This window comes from Carassius gibelio, chromosome B3 (assembly GCF_023724105.1).
Source record: "Carassius gibelio isolate Cgi1373 ecotype wild population from Czech Republic chromosome B3, carGib1.2-hapl.c, whole genome shotgun sequence".
NCBI lineage: Eukaryota > Metazoa > Chordata > Actinopteri > Cypriniformes > Cyprinidae > Carassius > Carassius gibelio.
In genome coordinates, this window is record NC_068398.1 from 28566085 (window position 1) to 28593974 (window position 27890).

The 27890-nt window shown below is 38.0% G+C and overlaps 1 protein-coding gene across 4 annotated transcripts; it reads left to right on the forward strand.

Annotated features, from left to right (window-relative positions):
- The first annotated feature begins 350 nt into the window (after positions 1-350).
- LOC127953559 (MHC class II regulatory factor RFX1) lies at positions 351-27863 on the forward strand. 4 transcript variants are annotated; one of them, XM_052552744.1, is made up of 18 exons: positions 351-519; positions 5203-5543; positions 6822-6931; positions 8939-9034; positions 11082-11179; positions 13056-13494; positions 15070-15269; positions 15420-15539; positions 15623-15756; positions 15982-16100; positions 16205-16314; positions 19631-19782; positions 20013-20110; positions 21611-21760; positions 22927-23135; positions 23471-23624; positions 23808-23853; positions 26064-27863. In XM_052552744.1, exons 2-18 carry the CDS (start codon positions 5207-5209, stop codon positions 26222-26224), a joined length of 2733 nt encoding a protein of 910 aa, XP_052408704.1. In that variant the 5' UTR covers positions 351-519; positions 5203-5206; the 3' UTR covers positions 26225-27863. The 4 variants fall into 4 exon arrangements, with proteins under 4 accessions (XP_052408704.1, XP_052408705.1, XP_052408706.1 ...); XM_052552745.1 differs by having other exon boundaries at positions 15088-15269; XM_052552746.1 differs by having other exon boundaries at positions 13056-13443.
- The last annotated feature ends 27 nt before the right edge of the window (positions 27864-27890 follow it).

A 27890-nucleotide genomic window follows, 5' to 3' on the forward strand; every position in this document is an offset into this window, starting at 1 on the left:
AAGGTCAAATGGAGTAGAAGTGTGGCTGGTTTTCAAAATACTTTTGTAATACATCACATTTTATTTCATATATTTCGCTTTATGTGGATGAAGAGTGTGTTGGATCTTGTGCTAAAAGCTCTTATTCAACGAGGATTCAGATCAGATTTCATTCTGACGTAAACCCCACGGACACGACTGATTTGAGATCAGCACACAAAAGCGTGAGGCACGGTTATGGTTATGATTGACACGCTTCAGACGAACCCGGTGACGTGTGTCACATTTGCTGCCCGCTTCCACCAATAAGAAGACGCGGCGTTATACTTATTGTACCCAGGCCAATCAGAGCGAAGGAAGGGGGCGGGAACGCAGCGAGTGGGTAGCAACAGTTGCCCGGGTGAAGACGAAGCGCCATAGCCACGGTAGTCGTGGTGACAAGAACCCAGCAACGAGAATCAACAACAACAACAAACCGATTCACTGAAAAAAAGCGTATTAAATCCAGAGTACCGCTGGAAGAGTCACTGGAAATAAGAGGTGATTCCGTTTTTTATATTTCATGTGAGGTCTCACTGTGTGGAAAACGGAAACAGGTGCGAGGATGATGATGTTTTCAGCGTCTATCGACGTCCAATAATCATGATCGGTGAGCGGTCAGACGCGTCTCTCTGAGGACAGACATTGTTATTATTACCAGCCTCCTCCAGAGCTGCTCGTTGTTATGATCATATACTAGTCAGGTTGTACAAAATGGCGGGTGTTGTTTGCAGTAATACGTGAGTCTCCATACACACACATCGCTGGATGTAGCGCTCGGCTAGCGTTGCTATGGAGCTAGGTGTGATAAACGCTGTTGGCATAGTTACACCGTCGACCACGGTGACGAAGCTGCCGTTATTGGCGGATAAAGCAGACGAGCCCCTGCTCTTCGCCTTTACTGACCACTCGATGTCTACTGGATATGAAAGCATCTGTAATATAATGCGCCCGGGTCGCATTCGAGTCAGTCAGTGCATTGTAAATAAGATGCAAAGCAGGAGCTTTAACTGCGCAGGTCGAGATGTTCGCACGAGCACGAGCAGATTGTTTCGTGAGGTGTACACTCTGTCACTTCATCCGTTTAGGTTATAGATATACTAACCAGTTCATGTTGTTTATTTATTGACATTTCTATTGGTTGTAAATATGCCTTATGGGTGCATATGCGTATGTTATAGAAGCCAATACCTGTTCATTTATGTAAATAATACATTTCTAAGATATATATTAGGTTTTATTATCTATCTATACACACACACACACACACACACACACACACACACGTAACGTTATAAGGAAACAAAAGCAGCAAGGTGTATACAGGCTTGATATGATTTGATTATAACATAATTTAATCATAAATTTTGCAGATTAGAGTAACAGCAATGAAGAAAATTAGTACTGACACATGGAATTTGACATTGATTTAGATTTTTTATTGACATTGATATTTGTGACCCTGGACCACAAAACCAGTCATAAGTAAAAACACATCTGTTCCATCTTTATTTGACCCTCTAACTCTAGCACTTTCTATTCTATTTTAATTCTGCTTTATATATTTATACATAATATGTATAATGATATATATATATATATATATATATATATATATATATATATATATATATATATATATATATATATATTAAGCAGACGCTTTCATCCAAAGCGACTTACAAATGAGGACAACCGAAGCAATCAAAATCAACAAAAGAGCAACAAAATGTAAGTGCAAATGACAAGTCTCACTTAGCCTAATGCAGTAAACATAGCAAAGTATATATATATATATATATATATATATATATATATATATATATATATATATATATATAATTACGAAATTGAAGTCAGGATCATGATTCGATCATCACAGAATTTTGTTCTCATATAGTTTTTTTGTATGAATTGCATATATTTAATAAATCCAGAGAAAAATTAATTCTTCTTAATAAGATTTAAAATAATATATGCTATATATATATATATATATATATTTTGCTATGTTTACTGCATTAGGCTAACTTAGACTTGTCATTTGCACTTACATTTTGTTGCTCTTTTGTTGATTTTGATTGCTTCGGTTGTCCTCATTTGTAAGTCGCTTTGGATGAAAGCTTCTGCTAAATGAATAAGTAGCTCAAGTGTATTTGTAGCAATAGCCAATAATACATTTATTACAAAAATTATCTATTTTTCTTGTATGGCAAAACTCATTAGGATATTAAGTAAAGACCATGTTGACCTATGTAGAATGTACATTTCCTACTGTAAATATATCAAAACTAAATTTTTGATTAAATTAATATAGCCTACATAGTTAAGAGCTTCATTTGGACAAGTTTAAAGGCGATTTTCTTGATATTTAGATTTTGCACCCTCAGATTCCAGATTTCAGGTTGTATCTTAGCCAAATATTGTCCTATCCTAACAAAAAAATTTCAGATTTCTCCAACAGATTCCTGATGATGTATAAATCTCAATTTAAATAAAAAAAAAACCTTTATTACTGGTTTTGTGTTCCTGGGTCATATTTAAGGTTTTACAGACAATGATATTGGATTTTCAAATATCGAAGACACTATTTTTATAGAAATGCACCTACTATTTTTTGTGTGTGTGTGTCCATGTCCCACTTTGTGTTCTTGGCAATAGTGTGTGCCCTCATTCATTTGCATTCGTTAAAGTGATCAGATTACTGGTAATAGGACACCAAACTCTCAGCCTTCCCTCCTCTTCTTTTTGCTGGCCCAACAATGGTTGTAGTCTTTAGGGCTTTCCTGGAACCATATGGTGGTGCCAAGGTGGTGATTAGTGATAATAATGAAAACTCAACTAACTTTCTTAGTGTTATTAGCTATGGAAAGCATCTTCATTATTATTGTTCATACTTAGACCTCTTACATCAGGGCATAACTCATCCTACACTATTGACAATGGTGATTTGCTACACCTAGCAAAAGATGAAATAAAGAATTGAGTGCACGGCTCTCTGAAAAGCTTGATTCTGATTGCTCATTTGCATCATTAGAGGTATAATATCCCACAGTAACGAATGCTGTTAAAAGCATTGCTGAATAACGGACTGCTCATCCAGTAAGCTGAGGCCAGAGCTTCTTCCATGTCTCTCATATCACACCTCTAACTTGCTCTCTTCATTCATAGAAATGCAGCTGCTACCATCTTGAGTCTCACTTATCCACTGTATTGAAACTGAATTCGGAAAACTGTATTATTAAAACTATTGTTATTGTTTCTTGTTGCCAGGACAACTGTTTTACATATTTCTAATGGTTTACGGCAATAAACAGATAAGATTTTAACTGTTTCAGCTCAAACCAGTGTTTTATTCAACATATTTGGTGTAAAGCTGTGTAATAATTGGTTTGACTGTACGTATGGTTTGATTTGTTTGCTTGTCTTGATAATATACATTCAGTCAGGTGTTATCACAGAATAAACCCCTAAAAAAAGGTGATCCGGGCCCTGATGTGAAAAATTATGTCTTGCTTTATTTATTTACATTAAGACACCTATTGCCCTAGCAATACATAAGAATACAGCATTTCCAATCATACAACTGTATCTACTGTGCTGGGAAAAAGTGTTGATTACTGATTTCTTATTTTTTTGCATGTTTGTCACACTTTAATGCTTCAGATCATCAAACAAATGTAAATATTAGTCAAGATAACACAAGTAAACACAACATGCAGTTTTTAAATAAAGTTTTTTATTATTAAGGGAAATAGAATCCAAAACTACATGGCCCTGTGTGAAGAAGTGTTTGCCTTCCTGTCAAAACTGTGGTTTATCACACCTGAGTTCAATTTGTCTAGCCACGCCAGGCCTGATAACTGCCTCACCTGTCCGCAAACAAGACATCTCTTAGATAGGACCTGCCTGACAAAGTGAAGGAGACCAAAAGATCCTCGAAAGTTAGACATCATGCCGTGATCCAAAGAAATGAGAAAGAACCACAGTGAGAGCCATTATTCACAAATGACAAAAACATGGAACAGTGGAGAACCTACCCAGGAGTGGCCGGCCGACCAAAATTACCCCAGAGCACAGCAGCGACTTATCCAAGAGGTCACACAAGACCCCATAACAACATCCAAAGAATTGCAAGCCGCCTCGCTTGCCTCAGTTAAAGTCAATGTTTATGACTTCACCCTAAGAAACAGATTGGGCAAAAATGGTCTGCATGGCAGAGTTCCAATACGAAGACCGCTGCTGAGAAAAAGAACATAAAGGCTCTTCTCAGTTTTACCAGAAAACATCTTGATCCCCAAGACTCTTGGGGAAAATACTCTGGCGAGACCAAAGTTGAACTTTTTGGAAGGTGTGTGTCCCATTACTTCTGGTGTAAAAGTAACACCGCATTTCAGAAAGAGAACATCATACCAGCAGTAAAATATGGTGGTGGTAGTGTGATGGTCTGGGGTCAGGACCTGGAAGACTTGCTGTGATAAATGGCACCATGAATTCTGCTGTTTACTAAACAATCCTGAAGAAAATTGTCTGCCCATCTGTTCGAGACCTCAAGCTGAAGCAAACTTGGGTTCTGCAGCAGGACAATGATCCAAAACACACCAGCAAGTCCACCTCTGAATGGCTGAAGAAAAACGAAATTAAAACTTTGTAGAGGCCTAGTCAAAGTCCTGACCTGAATCCTATTGAGATGCTGTGACATGACCTTAAAAAGGGGGTTCATGCTTGAAAACCCTCCAACGAACAATTACAATTACAACAGTTCTACTTAGATGAGTGGACCAAAATTCCTCCACAGTGCTGTAACAGATTTATTGTAAGTTATCGCAAATGCTTGATTGCGGTTGTTGCTGAGAAGGGTTGCCCATCCAATTATTAGGTTTAGGAGGCAAACACTTTTTCACACAGGGCCATGTAGTTTTGGATTCTGTTTTCCCTTAATAATAAAAACCTTCATTTAAAAACTGCATGTTTTTCACTTGTGTTATCTTTTAGTAATATTTAAATGTGTTTGATCTGAAACATTCAAGTGTGACAAACATGCCAAAAAAATATGAAATCAGAAAGGGGCCAACACTTTTTCACACCACTGTAAATGTGGCTTTCTATTTTCTTTTGTTTTGTTATATTGTGTATATATTATCATGTGAATCTGTGATTTAATTTTTCTTTCATTGCCTTCAGTCCAATGGCAACTCCAGCGTATGTGAGGGAGCTACAGCAGACCTCCCAGCCTCAGGGAGGCGGTGTGACTCCCACATCAGGCCAAGCTGCCACCGTGACGGCAGCTCCCCAACAATACCTGGCTGAACTTCAGACTACAGGGGCCACGGCATCAACGGACCCGCCCACCGGCCAGACCACACCCCCTCCCTCTCAAGCACAGAAGAGCCAGGCAATCGCCCTGGCACCGCCCGCACAAGCCCCGCCCACTCAGACTCAATATGTCACGGCTGAGATTCAGAGCTCAACTACGCAGTCCAGCAGTCAAACTACACCACAGTACATCGTTGTCACAGTTACAGGTAAAAGTAAATGAACATCTTACCCCAACCTAAGAATAAGTGACACGCTATAGTCTCTGCTCAGAAACAACTCCAGCTACCAACTCCAAGGTCATGAGTTCGATTCCCAGAAAGATGAGGATAAAACATCTGTCTGATATTAATACTAGGGGTGCTCCGATCAAGATTCGAGGCCCATCGCAGATAACAAAAAGCAGTATCTGCCTATCCGATCACCGATACTGATATTTTTAAAGCCTTCTTTTGTCATGTAGAATTAATTATTTATAGTGATGATCCAAATCATGATTTTTAAACATTCGTTCAGGGCCTGAATTTCATTTTTGAAAATTGATTCCTCTCTAAGGTGACTTTTGTGAGAGGATTTAAATGTTTTTTTTTTTTTTTTTTGAGGGGTGGAGGGGGCCATTTTTTAAAAAAAATATGTATTTTTCTCACCTAAATGTTGGATCATGCTCTGTATTTTTGTTTTTAACTGTGTAATTGTTGCACAATAGCTTACACAGCACAAGCCCGATTTTGTGAGCTGTATTTGAGGTGCGGTTCACACATGCTCTGTTTGCAGTGTGTTTGTAGTCCATCTGTGGTACAGAAGCAGCACAGACTGCCCTTTCACACACGCGTCTGCTCCTGATCCAGGGCTGTTTACCACAGACACAACATTTATCCATTATTTAGATTTTAAATCCAAACATTGTTACCTAAAAAGCTTTTTCAACATTGTGATTCTTTTTTACACAGTGCAGTAATACAATCTTTCATCAATTATTCAGTGCTTTTTACTTTTGCATTTACTTTTCAAGTTTTAAAGAACTTTAATTAAGAACTTCAAGAACTTTAAAATTATTGCCTTGTTTATCTAAAATTACTCTTTTCCTTTAAACCTAGCCAAGAAACCTTAGTCTATGTACTGGCTGTGAAGTAGACTTTAATTATATGCATTTATGGTGTAATTACTAAATTTTTGTGTCAGTGCATGTTCATATTTACCACAAACAATAAGCTGTTACTTTAATTAACTGCGTGCAGCACAGCAAAAAATAGACTCTGTGTGGAAACTATCCCCGAACTGTTGCAGACACTCCACTCCTTAAAACACTGCCAGACCGCAACCGTGCGTGCAGTGAACGCTTCAATCCGTTAACATGAGCACTGCAAAAGGAGTGTGCCTGAGCATTGAAAAACTGTTTATTTAGCGATTATCGGCCGATTGTGATCGGTAGCCGATAAATCGGAGCACCCTTAATTAATACACTCCTCCATTTTTCCTTCCAATAGAGGGTTCTCTTCACTCCAGTGACTCTGTGTCCGATTCTAGTCCCCCTGCTGCTGTAATCCAGACTGGAGTTCCTACACAGGTGGTGCAGCAGGTGCAGACCTCCCAACAGGTAACCCTAACCCTGTGTGTCCAAATACACAGTAAAGCCACCTGCACCACCACTCCCCGAAACAAGCACTACTTGGATTGCACTGAAATAGCATCAAGGGTTAAATCAAGAAATAACTGAACATATACACTTCTGTTATATTCAGCACGGATGCACTGAACAGCATTGCTATCACATGAATAATTACTGTTTGAAATATATTCAAACAGAAAACCGTTCTTTCGAATTGTAATAATGTTTCAGGATATAACCTTGGTGAACCAAAGACAGGTCTTTCAAAAACATTTAAAAAACCTTCCAAATCGAAACTTTTGAACAGTAGTGTAGATACTGTAGATGAACAGACCGAAACACAAATCTTTGGAATTATATGGCTTCAAATTCAAGGTTATTATAACAAAATATGTCAGTGAAGCATATACTGTATCTGTATTGAAATGAAATAATTGAAATGTGTTGAAATGAATGGATTATAATTTGTTTTTTTTTTCGACATGTAATATCTAAAATTCTAGAAAATACAGAACTTTTCTTTCATACTTAGTGCTTTTTAAAATAAAACTTCAATATGGTTTAATTAAATGAGATTTGATCCAATCAGAAGACGTGTTGTTGAAGCTTAGAAAACAGTTTTTAAACACCTGGGCCTCAGTCAGTCCACAGATGGAGGAAATTCAGCTCTGCTTGTTGTTTGAGTCTGAGTTTTGTAGAATGGCAGTTCTTAGAAAAAGGCTTGCCCTGCAGTCTTCAAACACGAGTCATGACGATTGAGAGATTTTGCTGTTGTCTACCATCACGAATACCCTGAAGGGAGGTAACCACAGAGTAAACCGCTGCTCTCAAAAAACAAAAATGTGTTAAAGACAAATTGGTGGTTTAACAGTTCTGCTGGAATGTCCAAACGATTCTGGTAAATACACACCGAGCTAAATAACCTTTTCTACAGGATAACAACTGTATATCATCCACAGTTGAGCAACTGTATGTCCAGGTGTACTGATGCAGACCATCACGCAATATAATATAATGTGCATTTTTGTCTTAGATTTAACAATAAGATTAATTTTAAGGTTTAAATGAATGTTCCCGTTTAATCATCACTAAAGCTTCCATTTATAAATGCATTACTGTAATAATTGCTTTTATAAACTGTAAGTCATACACTACTGTTGAAAAGTTTGGGGTTTTTGTATGGTTTATTTTTAGGAAAAGGAAATTAATTTTTGTATGGATGCATTAAATTTGTTAAAGGTAACCATAAAGGGCATTTATAATATTATAAAAAAAAATTTTTTAAATAAATGCTGTTCTTTTGAACTTTTTATTCATCAAAGAATCTTGAGGAAATCGTATCACATTTTCCATTATATATATTAAATGGATTTTTTTGTTTTTTACATTACAATTTTTACTGTATTTTTGGTCAAAGAAATATGGTCTTGGTGAACGTAAGAGACTTAAAAACATAAAGTCTTCTCGACTTAATGGTAGTATACCTGAAACATACTTAAAGGATCATTTAGTCTTATTGTGTTTTGGCTAGGAAGTTTAGATTCCCCAATATCATTATAGAAATACTCTATTCACAGTAAGCTGCAGTTTATTTCTCCATAAGGGGAAGGTTCTGAAAACAGGAGGGTTACTGAGGTAAACCAAGGCTATTCAGGTTAACATGTGATCATCTCTGCCCCAAATACATTTTATTAGGCCACTGATATGATATGATTGATCTTATTTTAAACACAAGTGCATTTCTTCAGGGGTAAAGCTTTTTAATGAGAAAAATAAAAATAAAAATAGTAAGTTACGTGTCTGAGAAGATTCTTTTCTGTAACTTCTTTCATTCTGTGAAAGTACACACACACATACAAAGCGTCAGAGCTGTACACCATGGCCCAGTTTATGGAGAAATAAGATTGCCGTTTGCAATTCTCACTGTAGTTTTCTTTCTTTTTTTTTTATAATGCAAGCTAATGTTTTTCATTCTTCCCTGTAATCTATTACCAGAGGTCAGTAGTTCAAGCCACATCTCAGACAATGAAAACCGAGCCGGGCACGCAGCTGAATGTCACCAGCCTACAATCAGTGCACCTGACACAGGAGGTGAGCGCTCACACTCATATAAATGTGTGTTGTTCTGTCAGTAAAGACTGGCTTTGCAGTCAAATTGATGCCAATGATGCTGTCCAAGTTCTCTCTCTTTAAAATGCATTTTATGTGACTCACATTAAATAGTTTGAACGTTCACAATCAAATCATCTTCAAATGTATTGCATTAAAGGAATTTCTCATCTAGAAAAAGTGGCTTAACTATTCCTTTAATGCAAAGTCCACTAAGCTTGCCGTCGTCTAACCCTCTGACGGTTGCTTTCAGAACCCTTTTCTCAGACAGAGAGGAAGTGATGCACAGAGAGAGAGTGAAGTGAAGAGACAGATAGAAAACTGGTTGGAGTGTAGGCCAGCAGTAGTACTACTAGAGAAAAGCAGTAACCTGTTTGGAGACAGTTTATCCTATGCATCTGTCAGTGGAGGTTTGCTGGATTACTCATCCTGTTTCCCCTCGTCTCTACCTGTGGCCTATTCACCCATCACCTTCTCTCTACCTGTCATGTCAGTGAGCTGGGAGACAGACAGGGTCTCCTACACCTCTGCTCCGGTGCCAGATGTGCACCTCTTTGAGATGTCCTCAGCCCATAGCGTAGGTGACTCTAGTTAAAACAGTGTTGTAGGTATGTCTGTGGTCAGCCAGTGAGAGTAATTTGATTTTGTTAGATCATTTAGTACGGTGATTTGCAACCCAGGGTCTAAGTCTAAATTTAAAAAAAATATGATGCACACAATATTGTTCAAAAGTTTGGGGTTGGTAAGATTTTTTTTATGTTTTTGAAAGAAGTCTCTTTACGCTAATCAAGGCTGCATTTATTTGGTTAAAAATACAGTAAAAACAGTAATGTGAAATATAATAAAAACTGTATTTTATTTTAATACATTTAAAAAATTTCAGCTGCCATTATTATTACTCCAGGCTTTATTGTCACATGATCCTTTAAAAATAATTCTTATATGGTAATTTGCATTGTCGTCAATGTTGAAACAGTTGTTGTTTATGTGGAAACAGTGATTTTACTTAGATTTCATTTAGTTTCTTATTTTTTTTCTTTTCATTGAAAGCTCAAATGAACAGCACTTAAACAATATAAATGTATTTGCTGCCACTTTGATCAATTTAATAAAAAATAATCATAAAAATGGTACTGACTCCAAACTTTAGTATACAGTAGTAAATATATTAAAATATATTAAAATAATTTTTAACCCACTTTATATTAAGTGGCCTTAACTACTATGTACTTACATTTAATTAATAATTTAGTACAATGTACTTGTTGTGTACATACATGTTTTTACATTGTACTTATATTTTAAAAAAACGACATGTAATTACATCTGTATTTAATTTCTGTAATTACATTTATAATTACACTGTTGACCCATTCTTTACACCTTAACCCACCCCTAAACTTACCCATACCTCCAACCCTCTCCCTAACCTTACCCCATCCCACCTCAATAGCAGCAAAAGTGTTTTACAATACAATATGAACACAATAAGTACATTGTACTTATTTCTTTATGTAAGTACATAGTAGTTAAGGCCACCTAATATAAAGTGGGACCATAATTTAGTTTTTATAAAACAAAAAAATGAGTTCAAAATAACATTTGTTTATATATTTTCTTAATTAATTTTATATTATCAGTAATATTAAAAAGCTACATAACTTTTAAATCTTAATAAAAGCTAAGTAAAATAATCCTAATAAACTCTATTTATAGACTTTGTTAGTCTATTTTTTCACCCACAGTATTGATTGTTTTTATTTAAAAAGTGAATTTTTTATAGTTTCCATTATGTTAATGATAAAAAATGCTATCCAGTGTAATATGAGTTTAATGTTGAGGACAGGCACTTGAACTTTACTGCTGAGGTTGTTTTTTGGAGTGTACATAAGACTTAGGTTGGGAAACACTAAATTAGTGCATTGAATGTGGCTGCAGGCACGTTTTGATTGTAGATGTAAATTTATTGCAGAACTGTGATCGCCAATTTTGCCTTCTTAATTTGTGTTTTGGTGTTTGTGCGCCGCAGGTACAGCAGCAGCTCCAACAGGTGCCAGTACAGCATGTGTATACTAACCAGGTGCAGTATGTGGAAGGAGGAGATGCTAACTACACCACCAGCACCATGTGAGTGTTTACAGGAACCCACATTCAGCCCCAGTCCTGTGCACATGTGCAGGATCAGCTACAGGACTTCCTGAATTAACAGCTAGCTCATGGTTAGCCACTGTTAACCATGGGTTAGACAAACCTTCACACTTGTATTTGAAAAAAAGATTAGCACTGCTTGTAAAATATGAATATCAATTGTGGTGTCAAAAGATGTTCAGCATGAAAAAAAGTTGTGCTTGTTTAAAAACAGACAGCCAACTAGTGCTGTGAAACGTTAAATCATGATTAATCGCTTCCAAAATAAAAGTTTTGTAATTAATAAAAATACACAGTAAACATGCATATATTATGCAAACAAATCTTTTATTTTGGATGCAATTAATCACAATTATATGTTTGACAGCACTACAGCCAACCATAAACTGTCATTGAATTCAAGAAATAAGCCCCAAGAACACTGCACATTGTGCCTAACAACGCCCTTTAGTTGTTATAAATTCACTGTAAACCATGGCTTCACAGGGCATATTGCTTTTATAAAACCGTTATTCCATATGCTCAAATATTCACTGAGCAGCAAATCAGCATATTAAAATTATTTCTGAAGGATAATGTGACATGGAAAACTGGAGTAATGGTGATGAAAATGTAGCTTTGCATCACGGGGATACATTGCAATTTAGGGCCAGTTTTACTAAACAGGGCAAATTAGCACGAGAGCGCAATTCCAAAATCGCACAGATGGGAGGGGAAATTTCTGTGGGTGATTTACAGACAACACGTAAATTAAACAACACTGACGCAACATCTCATTTACATATCGACTAATGCAATATACCAAGTGCAGTGCAAATTAGCGAACAAAGAAATAAAGAAGCCATATTACATTTAAAAGAACCGGAGGCCAAAAAAATGAAGGTTTGCAAGAAATTTTGATAGACCTGGTATTGCGTGACTAGTTGGGGGTTCCAAGTCGTCTTTTATTTCCTGAAGCAAATTAAAAATAACATGGCTTGGGAAACGATATGTTTGGACAATGTGTTCTTCTTGCTTTCTAAATCAATTAATACATGTGGAAAAATCCTCTCCCTTCCACCACACGCTCTCTGTTCTCCGCGGTGCCTCCTAGCAATGATAATTGTAGCTTTTTCAAGCGCAAAATAGTTTAAGACATGCTTTATTTGGGCGTTAAATAATGGCGCAAATACCATTAATTTGATCTGACAAGTGTAAACGTTAGTAAAACGCATTGCATGATTCATTTAAATACTCTCCACCCATACACTTTTCGTCTGAAAGAGAAACTCCTAGAAATGAATATTCAATAAGTTCAGGCACAAAAATAACTGTCCATTCTTCACTGACATCCTGACAGTACTTCCAAATCCTGACAGTACTATTTTAACTCCAAAAGATGGTTTGCGCTGTCAAAAGCTGTTAGTATAACCGCCACTCTTATATATTTTGAACAGTAATTATAAATTATAATAATGTTTTATATAGTAACTGTATTATTTTCTATCAAAAAATCTTACCAAACCATACCTTTGAACATGTTTTTTTGTCTCTGTAATTTTCTTCAGAAATCCAGACAATATAAAATATTACGTTTTTTATTATTAATTTAAAAAATATTTAGATATGAAGTATTGAAATAGTACTTATTAAAAAAGGTCCTTGTGCTTAAATATGTAGATAAATAACCATTTTAACACAGGTTTTGAAAAGTTTTAAATCTCAGAACTACTAATTACTAACCCAAGGTTACATTTCAAAAGATTTAAATATGCAACAAGACTGTTTGGAATTTTATGTCTGAGCAGCCCAAGGTAGTAAAAGTTGTTCAAACGGAATACTATTCTGAATCCTAAGCCTCTTCATTTTCTCCCAGTCGTTCCAGCAGTTTCCCGTACACAGAGACCCCTCTGTACACCCAGACCACTGCTGGACAGTACTATGAGACCACCCCTGCCTCTGGTTCTGAGGCCACGTCCCCCGGCACCCCTCTCACTGTCTCCGTGACCACGGGATCCCCCGGGGTGTCCATGTTTGTGGCGGGGACGGGGCAGATCGTGGCCAATCCCACGACAGCGGCAGTCACAGCTGTAGTGGCAGCCACTGGGACAGCGTCGAACGGTTCTGGAGATTCTGGAGGCGAGGCTAACGGTAGCAGCGGGAGCTATGTGATTCAGGGCGGCTACATGCTGGCTGGCAGCGGGACCGGCAGCAGTGGAAACGGTCACAGTTATCCGCACCCCACTCGTGCCTCTCCAGCCACCGTGAGTATAAACGAAGGCGAGGACAATAGCGTGCCGTCGGCAGACAAAAAGGTATGACGACAGCAGGGGCGGGGCTTAGTCGTCGCTCATCGCCACTCACAGATCCCCACCTCTTCCCGCCACCCAAATGATTTTATATGCATGGTGATCTCATTGCTCTGTTCCACATGTCAGAGAGCACAGTGTTACTTCCAAGTCCAAATTTATTACATTTTCAGTTTTATTCTATGAAGAAAAAGTCATCAGATAGACTTGTCGGAACAGCATGCCGTTTCAGTGATGACGCATGTCCAGTTGACATGTAGCTTGTCAGTGGCGCTTGCTAAGGCTTTCACTGTGCTGTCATATTCATTGTTAAAAACATTCAAATTCAGTCATAACCATATTCATAACGTCCATGAGCAGCTTTCCAGTTTTGCTGCGCATTCGGTTTACAAAATTCCTTTAGTTTAGCATTTTATTGATTTATCGTTTCATTGCATACTCGTCTTGTATGCCACGGCACGCAGAAACAATTGTCGAGAGGCATACAGAGCTGTGCAAAAGTGTTTGACCCCATCTGGTTTTCTGTATTTTTGCATGTTTAGACACCGAATGTCATCAGATTTATGGGGATGCATACCATTCTGTAAAATGTGTGCATGTCATGTTATGTTTCTTTAAATACTAGAAATGAATTAGTTATTAAGTTAATAGAAACTAATACTTGTATTCAGCAAGGATGCTGTAAATGAATCAAAAGTAACAGTAAAAACATATATATTGTTACGAAAGATCCTAGATAGACATTTCAAATTGTAATATTACAATTTTTACTGTATTTACAATCAAATAAATGTAGCCTTACTGACTTCTTTCAAAAACATGAAAAAATCTGGCCCCAAAACAGTTGACTGATGGTATGTGATTTTTTTCACCAAAAAAAAAACAAAACACTTTGTTGTTATGTCTACCGAACAGTTCTGCTTTTGATTCATCTGTTGGCGCACTACTTCAAACTTGATTTATTGCACAACTGAAACCTTGAACTCCAAAGAAATGAAAGACCAGAAACTTTGTTCCTCTTTTACCACCAGACTGTATGTTAACACAATCATATATGCAATAAACATAATATAAAATGTGCACAGACTCAGTGAAAAAAAATCAGACAAAAGACCTGTTCACAGCACTGTATGCTTTCATGAAGCTGTCAGAACAACAATACTCATATGTAAAGACATTGCTAAATAATGCCATTTGTTGTACATTCAAGGAAATTGTATTCATTTAAAGTCACCATGAATTTAAAAAACTCACTGCAAACTCACATTTCGGGTTTAAAACATCTGCTTCTCATCATCCAATCAACTCGTGACAATAAAATCAAGCCCCGTTCAACATTGTTATCCACTTTGAGTATTTTGTTTCACTTTAAAATGAACTAAAATGTGGTTTGTGAATGTAGTTTACTGTTGACTTTAAATGAATTACACTATGCATGAGTGTCTGATTACAGTCCGCATGCAAAAGGATATGCACGGGTTTGCAGTTGGTTGATTGTGTGTTGTCTGTTCTAGGACATCTTTTAGCCTGGGCTCTCTGTCTGAGTGTGTGTGTGGCTGTTTGTGTGTCTTATCCCGGCAGCTGTCCTCTGGCCCTCAGGTGCAGTGGTTGTTGGATAATTATGAGACAGCGGAAGGGGTGAGTTTGCCCCGTTCTACTCTCTACTGCCACTACCTGCTGCACTGTCAGGAGCAAAAGCTGGAACCCGTCAACGCGGCATCCTTCGGAAAACTCATCCGCTCGGTGTTCATGGGGTTGAGGACCAGACGCCTGGGCACACGGTGAGAGAAAGAGAGACATAAAAAAAATCTACAGACTCCAAACTCTTGAATGGAGAGTCATGCATATAGATGTATGTGTGGATAGAAGCCTCCATGATCCTCTGGTTCAGGTCATGCAGGTGCACTGAAGCTTTGGTGTGTTTGTTCCAGAGGAAATTCCAAATATCACTACTATGGACTGCGGATCAAAGCGAGCTCATCTCTGCTCCGTCTGATGGAGGACCAACAACACCTGGCCATGAGGCAGCAGCCATTCTCCCAGAAACAAAGGTGGACACATGTGCTCTCTTTCATTATTTGCTTTCAGTCTCGCTGGTTCCTGTGTTTCTCAGTCTGGTTCTGTCTCCCTGAAGGCTGAAGCCGGTACAGAAGGTGGAGGGAATCACTAACGGAATGTCGTCAGGATCTGGACAGCAACAGCAGCAACAGCAGAGCTCGGGTCTGTCGGACATCAGCACCCAGGTCCAGCAGTACCAGCAGTTTCTAGGTAAGTGATATCAGTGTGAACTTTTAATGTCAGAAACGTAAACTGATATGCATGCAAAAGCGGTGCTGATCCCACTTCTAAGTTACAAATGTGAAACGTACCTTTACCCCGGGGTTTGGAGCGGAGTTTCGAAATACCCATAACCCAGGGTTAAACGTGTGAAAAGCCCTCACATGGATTTTTACAACAAATCATTATATTGTTTCTGTTATCACTGATGTTTAGATGCGTCCCGAGCTCTCCCGGAATTCCCTGATGTGGACCTGCAGGGTAGGGCTTTACCCGAGGGCATTGAGCTGGAACATGTTAAAAGCTTTCAATTGCTCTACAGAGAACACTGCGAAGTGAGTCTTCTCTGTTCTTCTCCGTTTGCAAACAGAGATTGACTGTCGACATCACAATGAATATCTGTGATATTGATTTTTACTGATGTTATGTTTTTCTTCAGGCCATTTTGGATGTGATGGTCAACCTTCAGTTCCCTTTGGTGGAGACTCTTTGGAAAACGTTTTGGAGGTTCAGCGAAAGTCAGACAGGAGACTCAGCAACCCTAGCTGTGTAAGTTTGCTTCTCAGTTCAGCAACATGTCAAGGTTTTCACAGTTTCCTGCTTTCAGGAGGATTTTATCAAGATGGTTCTTGGGTGGTTCTACTGAGCAAGGGTGACAATTAGAAGTGCCTGTAATACCAAGTTTTAGACATTGTTCAAATAAGTACAAGATAGAAAAAGAAGGAATAAATAAAGAGAACGTTTTTACAATAAGCCAAATAGTTTTGAAAGAGATGAGTTTTCAGCTGTCGCTTGAAAATTGTCAGGGATTTAGCATTTCGAAGAGGTGGGAAGATCATTCCACCAGCCAGGAAAGTGATTTTGAGCCTCTCTGTGATGGTACCACAAGGACTCACTCACTAGCGGATCACACTTCTGGGGGGATGTAGATTCATAATAGTGAGTGGAAGTAGGTAGGTGCTGAGCCTCTGCTGTTTTATATGCAAGCATCAATGTCTTGAACTTGATGCGAGCCACAAACGTTAGCCAGTGCAAAGAGAGCTGTAACATTGGCTCTTTTGGGTTCGTTGAAGACCAGTCATGCCATTAAATTCTGAATAATTTGTAGATGTTTGATTGTGCTTGATGGAAGTCCAGCCAGAAGAGCATTGCAGTAGTCCTAGAAATGACAAGTGCCTGGACAAGAAGTTGTGCAGCATGCTCCGTTAGAAAGGGCCTGATCTTTCTGATGTTGTGCAATGCAAACCTGCAAGATCTAGCAGTCTTTGAAATATGGTCTTTGAAGGTCAGCTGGTTATCAAAGGTTACAGCAAGATTTCTGACCGAAGTTGATGTGGAGTTGTAGAAGAGCCTAACTGGATGGAGAAATGATACTATATAGTTGGAGTGGCAGGGAAGAAGCTCAGTCTTTGCCAGTTTGAGCTGTAGGTGATATTCTTTCATCCATGCCGAGATGTCCGCCAGGTAGCCTGAGATCCGTGCAGCTATCATTGGATCATCTGGTTGAAATGAGAGATAGAGCTGTGTTTCATCAGCATAACAATGTTAGAGAATCCATGTGCCTGAATGATGGGACCCAGTGATGTCGTGTATATGGAGAAGAGGAGGGGTCCAAGATCCCTGAGGAACCCCAGAGACAAGTTGATACCCCCCCCCTCCTCAAGCCACCTGAAAGACCTATCAGTAAAATAGGATTTAAACCAGTAAAGTGGGATCACATCTCTGTGAGGGCAGACAGGAGGATCTGATGATTGACAGTGTCAAAAGCAGCAGATAGATCCAGCAGAATACAAACTGATGATTTGTAATCAGCTTTTCCAATCCGCAAGGCTTCTGTGACTGACAGTAGTGCAGTCTCCGTTGAATGGCCTCTTCTGAATCCTGACTGGTTAGCATCAAGTTTGTTGTTCTGTGAAAGAAACAATTATATCTGGTTGAAAACAACTCTTTCATGGGTTTTCACTATAAACGGAAGGAGAGAGACCGGTCTGTAGCTATCTGTAAGAGATGTGTTTAATGTAGGTTTTTTGAGCAGTGGGGTTACCCGAGCCTGCTTGAATGCAGTGAGGAAGGTGCCTGTGAGAAGAGATGTGTTGATAATGTGTGACTGCTGGTAAGAGTGTAGGAGAGATTGCTTTGAGGAGGTGTGAGGGGATTGGGTCTAAAGGGCATGTTGTAGGATGGCTGGAGGGGAGAAGTTTAGATGTTTCTGCCTCAGTGAGGGGACAGAAAGAGAAGATGGGAGTTTTAGCAGTGGGTGTGGTTGGTTTGAAGTCCTGTATGTGTGGGGCTGAGAACTGACTACTTATCATTCTGGTTTTGTCTGTGAAGAATGTGTTTTGAAGAGATTACGTGTGTCTGGAGGGCTGTTGATCTGGTTGTGGAAGTATGAAGATTTTGCAGTATGAACTTGACAGAGAAAGATGAAAGCAAAGACTGATACATCCTCAGGTCTGACGGATCCTTTGATTTGCACCATTTTCTTTCTGCTGCCCTGAGTTTGGTCCGGTGCTCTTGAAGAACATTGGATAACCAGGGGTTAGAAGGGCCAGCCCGTGCTGGCCCGGGGGAGAGAGGACAAATATCGTCTAGAAAAGAGGTTAAAGTAGAGCATAAAGTGTCCGTTGCTGCATTCACATCCAGAGATGAGAAATGGGTAGGTGAGGGAAGAGAGGAGGATACTACGGAGGAAAGATGAGAAGGGGAAAGATAGCGAATGTTTCGTCTAAAAATCAACGGTATGAGGGGTGGGGGCACACAGGTAGCAAAATGTAGTTTAAATGTAATGAAGAAATGGTCAGAAATATGTAGGGGTTTTACCAGAATTATGTCTGCCATACAATTGCGTGTGTAAAGTTAAGTTGGTTGCCTCTTGCCTGATTTGTGCGTGCTTGTATTGGTAAGTCATTTGAGATCAACAAAATGGAAGGTCTGTAGCATAAGGCTTATCCAGATAAATGCTGAAGTCACTGAAGTGAAAAAAATCCCAAGAAAGTGCAATCAAAAATGCAAACGGCAACGAATATACAAAGTAGAAATTTGCAGAAATGAAGTATTCCTTCCTCGCAGCAAATGATAATTCGAACAGCAGATCTATAAACAAGTATTACGCAAAACACATAATTTATATATATATTTTTTTTTTTTGCAGAAATACTGTATTTAAAAAATTGTTATGCTAAATTTAGGCAAAAAAATTTCTGGTAAATATTCCTTTAAAAATAATGTTTTAATAATAATTTATTAGTAGGGTAGTAGTAGTACTATGATTACATATTCCGTATGTTTTTTTTTTTTTCATGTTAAACTGAACTTCAATTTTGACAGGTTGCTGTGAAGACCTTTAGGTTTCTGTATGTACATGATATGATGATAGTTTTTCATAAAATAAATGGTTAAAATGCTCATGAATTGAGATTGTAGAAATGATGTTCATGTGTTTATGTACTCTCATATTTTTAGTTTAACATGCAATGCAATGCAGCATTCCTCAAAAGCCTGATGGATTATATTTGGTACTCACATTGTAACACCATTTTGCTAGAAAGTCGCTTCAGTCCAGTAAGTGTTTGTCTTGCAATTTAACTAACAATTATAAGTTATTCTTATGTTTACTTAAAAAAAACTGATTTCACAGCAAAAGGACATGTGTACCATGCCCTGAAGGTGGATGTTTTTAGAATGAGACTAATAAGAGTATCAGTCAGACAACAGATTGTGTCTGGTTTTTAATCAGTTGTATACAATCATGTTCAAAATTTAGAGACCTTATAAATTTGCATATCAGATATGATACAGTAGATTTAGGGTTTAGGGTTAATGAATAATAAGACAAACTTTATCTGTTTTTTTATTTAATTTTTAGGCATGACGAGTCTGAGAAGAGGCTGCCCAAGTCATGTTTGGTGGTGCTCTGTAAATATGATCCAGTGCTTCGCTGGAGTCGTGACTGTGATAACACACTGTACCAGGGCCTGGTGGAGATGCTCATCCCAGACGTTCTGAGACCTATTCCCAGTGAGTTCCGGCATGTTCTCTCAATACAGATTTACTTATTACTATGCAGCAGTATGTGCCAGAGCTGGTGGTGATCCATCAGGTGAGTCACATTCTGCCAGGAGTGGCCTATTTTTACTCGCATTGACATTCGCTAGTTTAGATGTGGGTCGACATTCAGGCTGCTGGGGCACCAATTACTGCCACACAACATCATTTATTTTTCTGAAGTATCTTAATTCTTTCTCCAGGTGCCTTAACGCAAGCCATCCGAAACTTTGCGAAAAGTCTTGAGAGCTGGCTGACTAATGCCATGATGAACATTCCTGAAGAGATGGTCCGCGTGAAGGTCAGTGATCGCAACAAAGTACTAATATTTAGTAAGGAATAGCTCACCCAAAAATGAAAGTTTGCTGACAATGTACTCACCCGCTGAACATTCAAGATGTAGACGAGTTTGTTTCTTCATCAGAAAAGATTTGGAGAAATGTAGCATTTCAACACTTGCTCATCAATCCTCTGCAGTGAATGGGTGCTGTCAGAATAAGAGTCTAAACAGCTGATAAAAACATCACAACACAGCGGTTTTCGCAGAAATATTAAGCTGCACAGCTGTTTATTGAACAATAAATCAGTGTATTAGAAGAAGGATCATGTGACAATAAAGACTGGAGTAGTGACTGCTGAAAATTCAGCTTTGCCATCGCAAATAAATAACATTTTAAAAATAACAAAAATATTCATAAAAAAATTAATCTTACATCCCCTAACTTTGAACTGAAGTGTACGCCTTATTTGCTTTCATTACATTTTATCAGCGACCTTTCACTCTGGTATTTCCGACATTAGTCAGCCACTACAGTCAATACCACAAAACTCCTGTTTTATGAATGACTAATGAAAGTTAGTGCTGACAGGAAGATAACATGGTGTGCTTGTGACGCATAGTCAGAAATGCAGTACTTTTTAAAAATAATTTTTACATGTTCCTTAAGGTTTACTTAAAATAATAATAATAATATAATAATAATATTAATATAGTTTTTTGCACAAAAATCTAATTAATAATATTTTTATAACTCTCATTTTGAACCTAATCAGACACTGTTATAATTGGCTAGCGCCACTGCAAAGGAAACAGTATCAACGCCCCCTTGATATTGCATGTGTGTTTTCAAAATAAAACTATCATTTCCAGACATAGCATTATGAAATAACTGAAATAACTGTTTGTGATGCAGCTGCAGTCAGATCTAGTACTTCACGCTTTCAACAAGTATTTCTTTGTGAACTCTTCGTGACACTGTGCCTTATTTACAAAACAAAATGATCTGGTGTGCCACTAAAAATAACTATCCACTTCTTTATGTTGGATGATATCTGTAAAAATATGCGAATGAGCTTTTTAAACCAAACGGGTCAAAGCGAAAGTTCTTTCAATCGATTTGTCCTACTGACGACAAAGCAAACTCACATCTGTATACTTTAGTACTGTAGTACAATTACAGTGATTGTAATTTATATTTGCTTTTGACGTGACGCGACACTTTCGCATTCCCATTCAGCGTAGTCAAGTGTCAGCCGTTAAGCGACTGAACGGCAGTGGGCGGGGCCTATGGTGTCTTGCTCTAGAGGCAGTGTTTATACAAACGACTGTGCGCAGGTGACATCATCTTGCCCCTCAGATCTTGATTAAATACATGCTTTGTTTATAATGAGGAGGATGTTTGAAGCTGTAAAAATTGCTGGATGTATTAATGGTACAAAGACGGAAAGAAGGGAAATATATGGCAAAAATAGATTTTTCTTTCTTATTGCCTCCTTTCTCTGTGAATTGGTCTTTGTTTAGGTGACGTCCGCAAGTGCGTTTGCTCAGACCCTGCGCAGGTACACCTCTCTAAACCACCTGGCCCAAGCAGCTCGTGCCGTTCTGCAAAACACGGCACAGATCAACCAGATGCTCAGCGACCTCAACAGAGTGGATTTTGCCAATGTGCAGGTGTGTGTGACTGGACAACTCCCTCATGTTTCCAGGCAGAGTTGAGGCTGTATTTATGATAGACCGTATTTATGAGGGCTGACCTAGTGCTATAATCAGTCACCATCTGACATGAACTCACTTTTTGACATACAGTTGTGTGTTTGTGGTCTGTCTAGCTGTCAGGGAAACGGAAACACAAGTGAGTGTTTAGCATAACATGCAGTTTCCTTAAGTCATTTAAAAAGGGGTTACGTTGTCATTAGTCATTTAGGCGATGATTTTATCCAAAGTGACTTATGGTACACGTATTAAAGGGACAGTCGCCCCAAAAATGAAAATTCTTTCACCGTTTACTCACCCTCATGTTGTTCAGACATGTATGATTTTTTTTTTTTCCTGAACAACATAAAAGAAGATATTTTGAAGAATATCGGTAACCAAACCATTTCTCTTCCCATTGAGTTCCATTGTTTGGTCAAAAAACACAATGAAAGTCAATGGGAACTGAAATTGTTTGGGTGCCGGTGGTCTTCAAAATATATTTTTTCAGGTTCCATAGATAAAAGTAAGTCATACAGGTTTGGAACAACATAGGGGTGTTTTTTTCTGTTTTAAGTTACCAATCCTGGGTGAGGTGTCTTTGTGGGATGCAAAACATTTTGGGTTACAATTTGGTCATAGCTTTAACCGCTACACCATACCAAAAAGGGAAATACTAGCCTTTCGAGAAATTTTGAGAGGAATACCTGTTATTGTTAACCTGCATGTTATCTTCCGGCCATTTTGACTAAGATTTTCCAAAAAATGCTACTTAATGTTATTGCACTGGTCTAAAACTTACTGACTTTGCTCACACAGGGAACATCTTCCTTCAAAAATTGTGTAGTTTTTGTATTTGTCATAATTTTTTCCCCCAACACTTGTGCCTGGCCTACAAAATGTATTTAAAAATTTCTCATTGTGCTATATTAATATCTGAGAAATTCTCCTCAGTTTTTTTTTGAGCGACCATTGCCACAATTATCTACAAATAATCTTTCTTTCACTCCTTAACTGAGGCCTCTGACCAATCACGCAGCACAAGTAATTTTGTAAAAGGTAAACTGAATTAGGTAAAGGCTTCTCAGCTCAGCACACGGGTTCATGGCTGTTTGGTTTAGTCTGTGTTTGTGAATCTCTTGTAGGAGCAGGCGTCCTGGGTGTGCCGGTGTGAGGACCGGGTGGTGCAGCGGCTGGAGCAGGACTTCAAACTGACCCTCCAGCAGCAGAACTCTCTGGAGCAGTGGGCAGCCTGGCTGGACGGTGTGGTCTCGCAGGTCTTAAAGCCCTACCAGTCTAGCTCGGCCTTTCCAAAAGCAGCTAAACTCTTCCTGCTGAAGTGGAGTTTTTACAGGTGAGCCTCCAAAGGTTGTACCAACATTAGGTTTGTGGACATCACAGGGAATTTGGCACGAAGGACAAGAAGATCATGTGACGAATCAGTTCAGTTCTTAATCCTAGATCTACTGTCCACAGTTGATACATAACACAATATTGAGTTTTTAGTTAATTACATTAGAGTCAAAAATGTATAACAGTCTTCAGATTGCGTGCTTGGTTTTAGAAGAGAGTTGTAATGACTGTTGGACCCAGTAACTGTAATGTCAAATATGTTTCTCACTTTTACTCATCAAACTGCTCTCTTCTGGTTTCCACACTTCCTGTATCTTTTCTTTGTTCTCTCTTTAGCTCTATGGTGATCCGAGACCTGACTCTCCGCAGTGCCGCAAGCTTCGGCTCATTTCACCTAATCCGCCTGCTTTATGATGAGTACATGTACTATCTGATAGAGCACAGAGTTGCCCAGGCCAAGGGTGAGACTCCCATTGCTGTCATGGGAGAGGTACAAACACACTCAGAAACAGAAATCTTTACCTGATCTTAGATGCACTTCTCATTTCAGTGTGTAAGACAAAACAAAAGTGCGTCACTTCTCTCATAACAGGATATTAAACTGAGGAACTGTGACAGACAGATTGTGACTGTGGTGTTTTATATTTCATAATTCTCTCTTTTGCTTCTTAAGTTTGCAAGTCTTGGTCGAAGTTTGAACCCACTTGATCCCGATAAAGGTTAGTAGTTTTACACCCAAACGCCAAATACACAATAATCAAGTCACAGATTTGTATTCTTCTTCATTTACTAAATTGAGGTTTTAGTGGGAAAAAACAACAACAAATAATTCATTTCCCAAAGCATGCAAACAACCACATAGGACTGCACTAAAAACTCAGAACAACACATAGCGACCAACAGGCAAACAGCCAATTAAAAAAAAAAAAAAATTTACTTCATTTTACTTATATGTGATTATAATTTGAATGCAATTTTAAAATTAAAACTATCAGATGGATTATATATATATATATATATATATATATATATATAAATATATATATATATATATATATATATATATATATATATATATATATATATATATATATATAATCCATCTGATAATTTTAATTTTAAAATTGCATTAAAATGATAATCATATATTATAAAGTGTATATATATATATATATATATATATATATATATATATATATATATAAATTATTATTTACAGTAACGTTTAATAAATGTACGTTGAATAGAGTCAGTTAATGTATTTCAATGCAATAATAAAAAATATTTTGAACAAATATTACAAATAAAAATACAAAAATATATATTGATTTGGTAAAATGTATATATATATGTAAAATAAAGTAATTATTATTTTCACTAAATTTCTATTTTGTAATTTTAAAATATTTAAAAAGTCTCAGATGGATTAGACATATTTTGAATGAAGTAATAATTCTTATTAATATTAATGATCAATCATTTTTATTTGTCATTTTAAAATACCAGATTATTCAAAAATATTAATTTAAAATATTAAAAATAGCAATATAAAAATACATCTAATTTATAATAACATTTAAAAATTGTATATGTACCAAAATTAAGTGGTTATTAATTACAGTAATTTATCATTTAAATTATGTTTGAATGTAATACAAAATATTAAATATATTATTAATATTTTGAAAACAAAAATATTACCAACATTGATTTGGCAATAATAAAAATGTATATGTATTTAAAATAAAGTAATTATTATTTTCACGAATGTACAATGTAATTTTAAAGTTTATTGTCATTTTAAAAGAATTTAAAGGGGGGGTGAAATGCTATTTCATGCATACTGAGTTTTTTACACTGTTAAAGAGTTGGATTCCCATGCTAAACATGGACAAAGTTTCAAAAATTAAGTTGTACATTTGAAGGAGTATTTTTGTTCCTAAAATACTCCTTCCGGTTTGTCACAAGTTTCGGAAAGTTTTTTTCGAGTATGGCTCTGTGTGACGTTAGAGGGAGCGGAATTTCCTTATATGGGTCCTGAGGCACTTCTGCCGGAAGAGCGCGCGCTCCCGTATAACAGAGCACTGAGAGCACAACAGACTTCACTGTTCAGAGCGAGAGCGTCGCGAAAAGTCACAAAAGAAGTGTGTTTTTGGTTGCCAGGGCAAGACAACCCTGCACAGAATACCAAAGAAACAGCATTAAGGGACCAGTGGATGGAGTTTATTTTTACAGAGCATCAACGGAGTTGTGCAAGTGTTTTTGTTTGTTCCCTGCATTTCGAAGATGTTTGTTCACAAGGCCCAGTTTGACGACGGATTTGCGTATCGTTTATTTCTTAAGGATGATGCAATCCCAAGGAAAAAGGGTCACGATTGTGTGTTGGAACCGCAGGGGGTGAGTAAATCTGCTTCAAATATCTCTGCCTCATTGTTAGTGCATCCCCTCCCATGCCGAGACCCGGGTTCGAGCCCCGCTCGGAGCGAGTCGTTGCTGCTGCTGCTCTCGTTCAGTTTCAGCCTCTGGATCTGATTCTGGATCATAAATAAATGGCTGAATCTGACCGTTAGCCATGGTTTGTTTTGGATGATGGGTTTTCCCTCACGGTAATGTCACAGCTTCCACATGCGCTCAACTCAAAAGCCTACTGGTGCTCGTGATTCTTTAGCTCCGCCCACACGTCACGCCTCCAGTCGGTCGTGTTTTTCCGGCAAAAATCGGTACAGACTATCTTTCTCTTATGAATATAATAAAACTAAAGACTTTTTGGATTTATGAAGGATGCAGTACTACTCTATAGGTACTCAAGATTAACAGGATATTGAGTGAAAACGAGCATTTCACCCCCCCTTTAAAAAATATCAGATGGATATCCAATGTTTTTCAGTACTGAATAAAATAGATATATCTCTATGTCTTTGTGTCTCAGAAGAGGAAGAGGAGGAGGAAGAAGACAGTGACGATGAGTGTCAGGAGTTGTCTCTGCAGTCTGATGGGGGCGCTATCGGGGACGAATCTCTGGAACCGCCCGCTAAGCTGGCTCGAACCGACCAGAGGGTGCTGTTCAGCACAGGAAGCATGGAGAACTAAGAACTTGAATACACACGTGCACCTACAAGCACACACACCACATAACATTCACCCAAAAACAGAAATGCTGCCGCTGCATACTTACACAACATTTCAGATGCTCATATGTACATTTCCATGCCTGTCGACGTCTCTAATGCACATATACACAAGCGTTCACTGAAACACAGAGACACATATAGCGCCAATCCACGCCCTCACACACACATTACATGAACACCATCACCGATCACATATCAAGCTCTTAGACAGGGTGAAGAGGTCACTAAAAATAGCTCTCGAGTCTCGAATCTAATCCTGATTCTGTCTCTTTTAGCTGTTAAGACGCAAGAACACACACAAAACCTGCTGCAACTGGATCCTAAGAGTCGTTCGCGATGGACTGCACTCTGATTGGCTACTGAAATCTGAATGAAACTGTCAGGCAAGCTTTTTTAACCTGAAATGGTTGTTAGGGAGAAAAGATGGACTGTAAGTGTGAGTGTTGTGTGTTGATGTATACTTTCTGCCTATCCGCGTGTTGTTCGTGTGATTGTGAGTGACCCGGGACCTTACCGTTTTTAATCGGCTAGCGCCAACGCGTGTGTTTTTGTGCATGTGTGAATGACCGTCCGTGGTTCTCAAGAAGTGTTGATAGTTGTTTTCGTCAGTGGTACCTTTTTAAGTTCTTGATGCCTTCAGTGACTGCCATGTCATTAAATGTTTTAAGCATATTACAGCCCGGCTCTTTATAAACTCAATTTCCCATGAGTCTACTGGGTGTACGTGAATCAGCTGGGTTGTGTAATGTTGCTTTTTTTTTTTTTTTTTTTTTTTTTTAGGGCTAGTCTATACATACCTCTGCAAATGAAAGCAGTTTGCCAGAAATAGAAGGAGAGGGGTTTTTTTTACTGTCTGGGTTTCCTTTCACTTCTTACTTTTTATGTGTTTTTTTTTTTTTTTTTGTTCTATTTTGTTGCACTTTTCCTCTTGCCAAACGTCAGCCTGAGCTTGGCACAAGACATTAAATGTTTCTGTCCTTGCATACTTTTTTCCTATGGTCAAAAAGTGTCAATCTCAATGTGTACAGCGTTGTCTAACACTGTGTAGTGCATATTTGCTGTGTGTTGGAGATCTGGATATTTTACTAGAACCCTTCAAACAAACTTGACACCACTGCCCATAGTAGCTAGGAAAAGAGTGAAATGATCTTTGGGCCATTTCCTTCTCAAGACTCATCCGTTCAATTCCGTTCTCGTGTCGTGGCATATTTAATGATAAATTTGAGAGAGCTACAGGACATTCAAACTCTAAATCCCATATCATTCAACATATGTAAATGATTTCTGCTGTAGATGCTGACTGATCTCAAACCAGCATGATGCTTTTCTTGCCCTTTGATTCTCTTGACAGAGCCACAGGAAACATATCAGAAGATCTGGAGATCCTCTCTGTATGACAGCCGCTTTCATAAAAAAATGAATTTCCCTTTTCACTTTTTTGAAGTTGTTTCCATTTCTCGCTCAAAAAAAAAAGGGGGGGGGCAGTGTTTTGAGTAATCTGAACCATGAGAATGGTTGTGCCTTTGCAGTTATCAAATGAAGTCCAGATGTTTTTAATTTAAAAATACGAATAAATTAATAATTTCTAAAATTGTGAATTGTGTCAACTGTCTAGTTGTATGTAC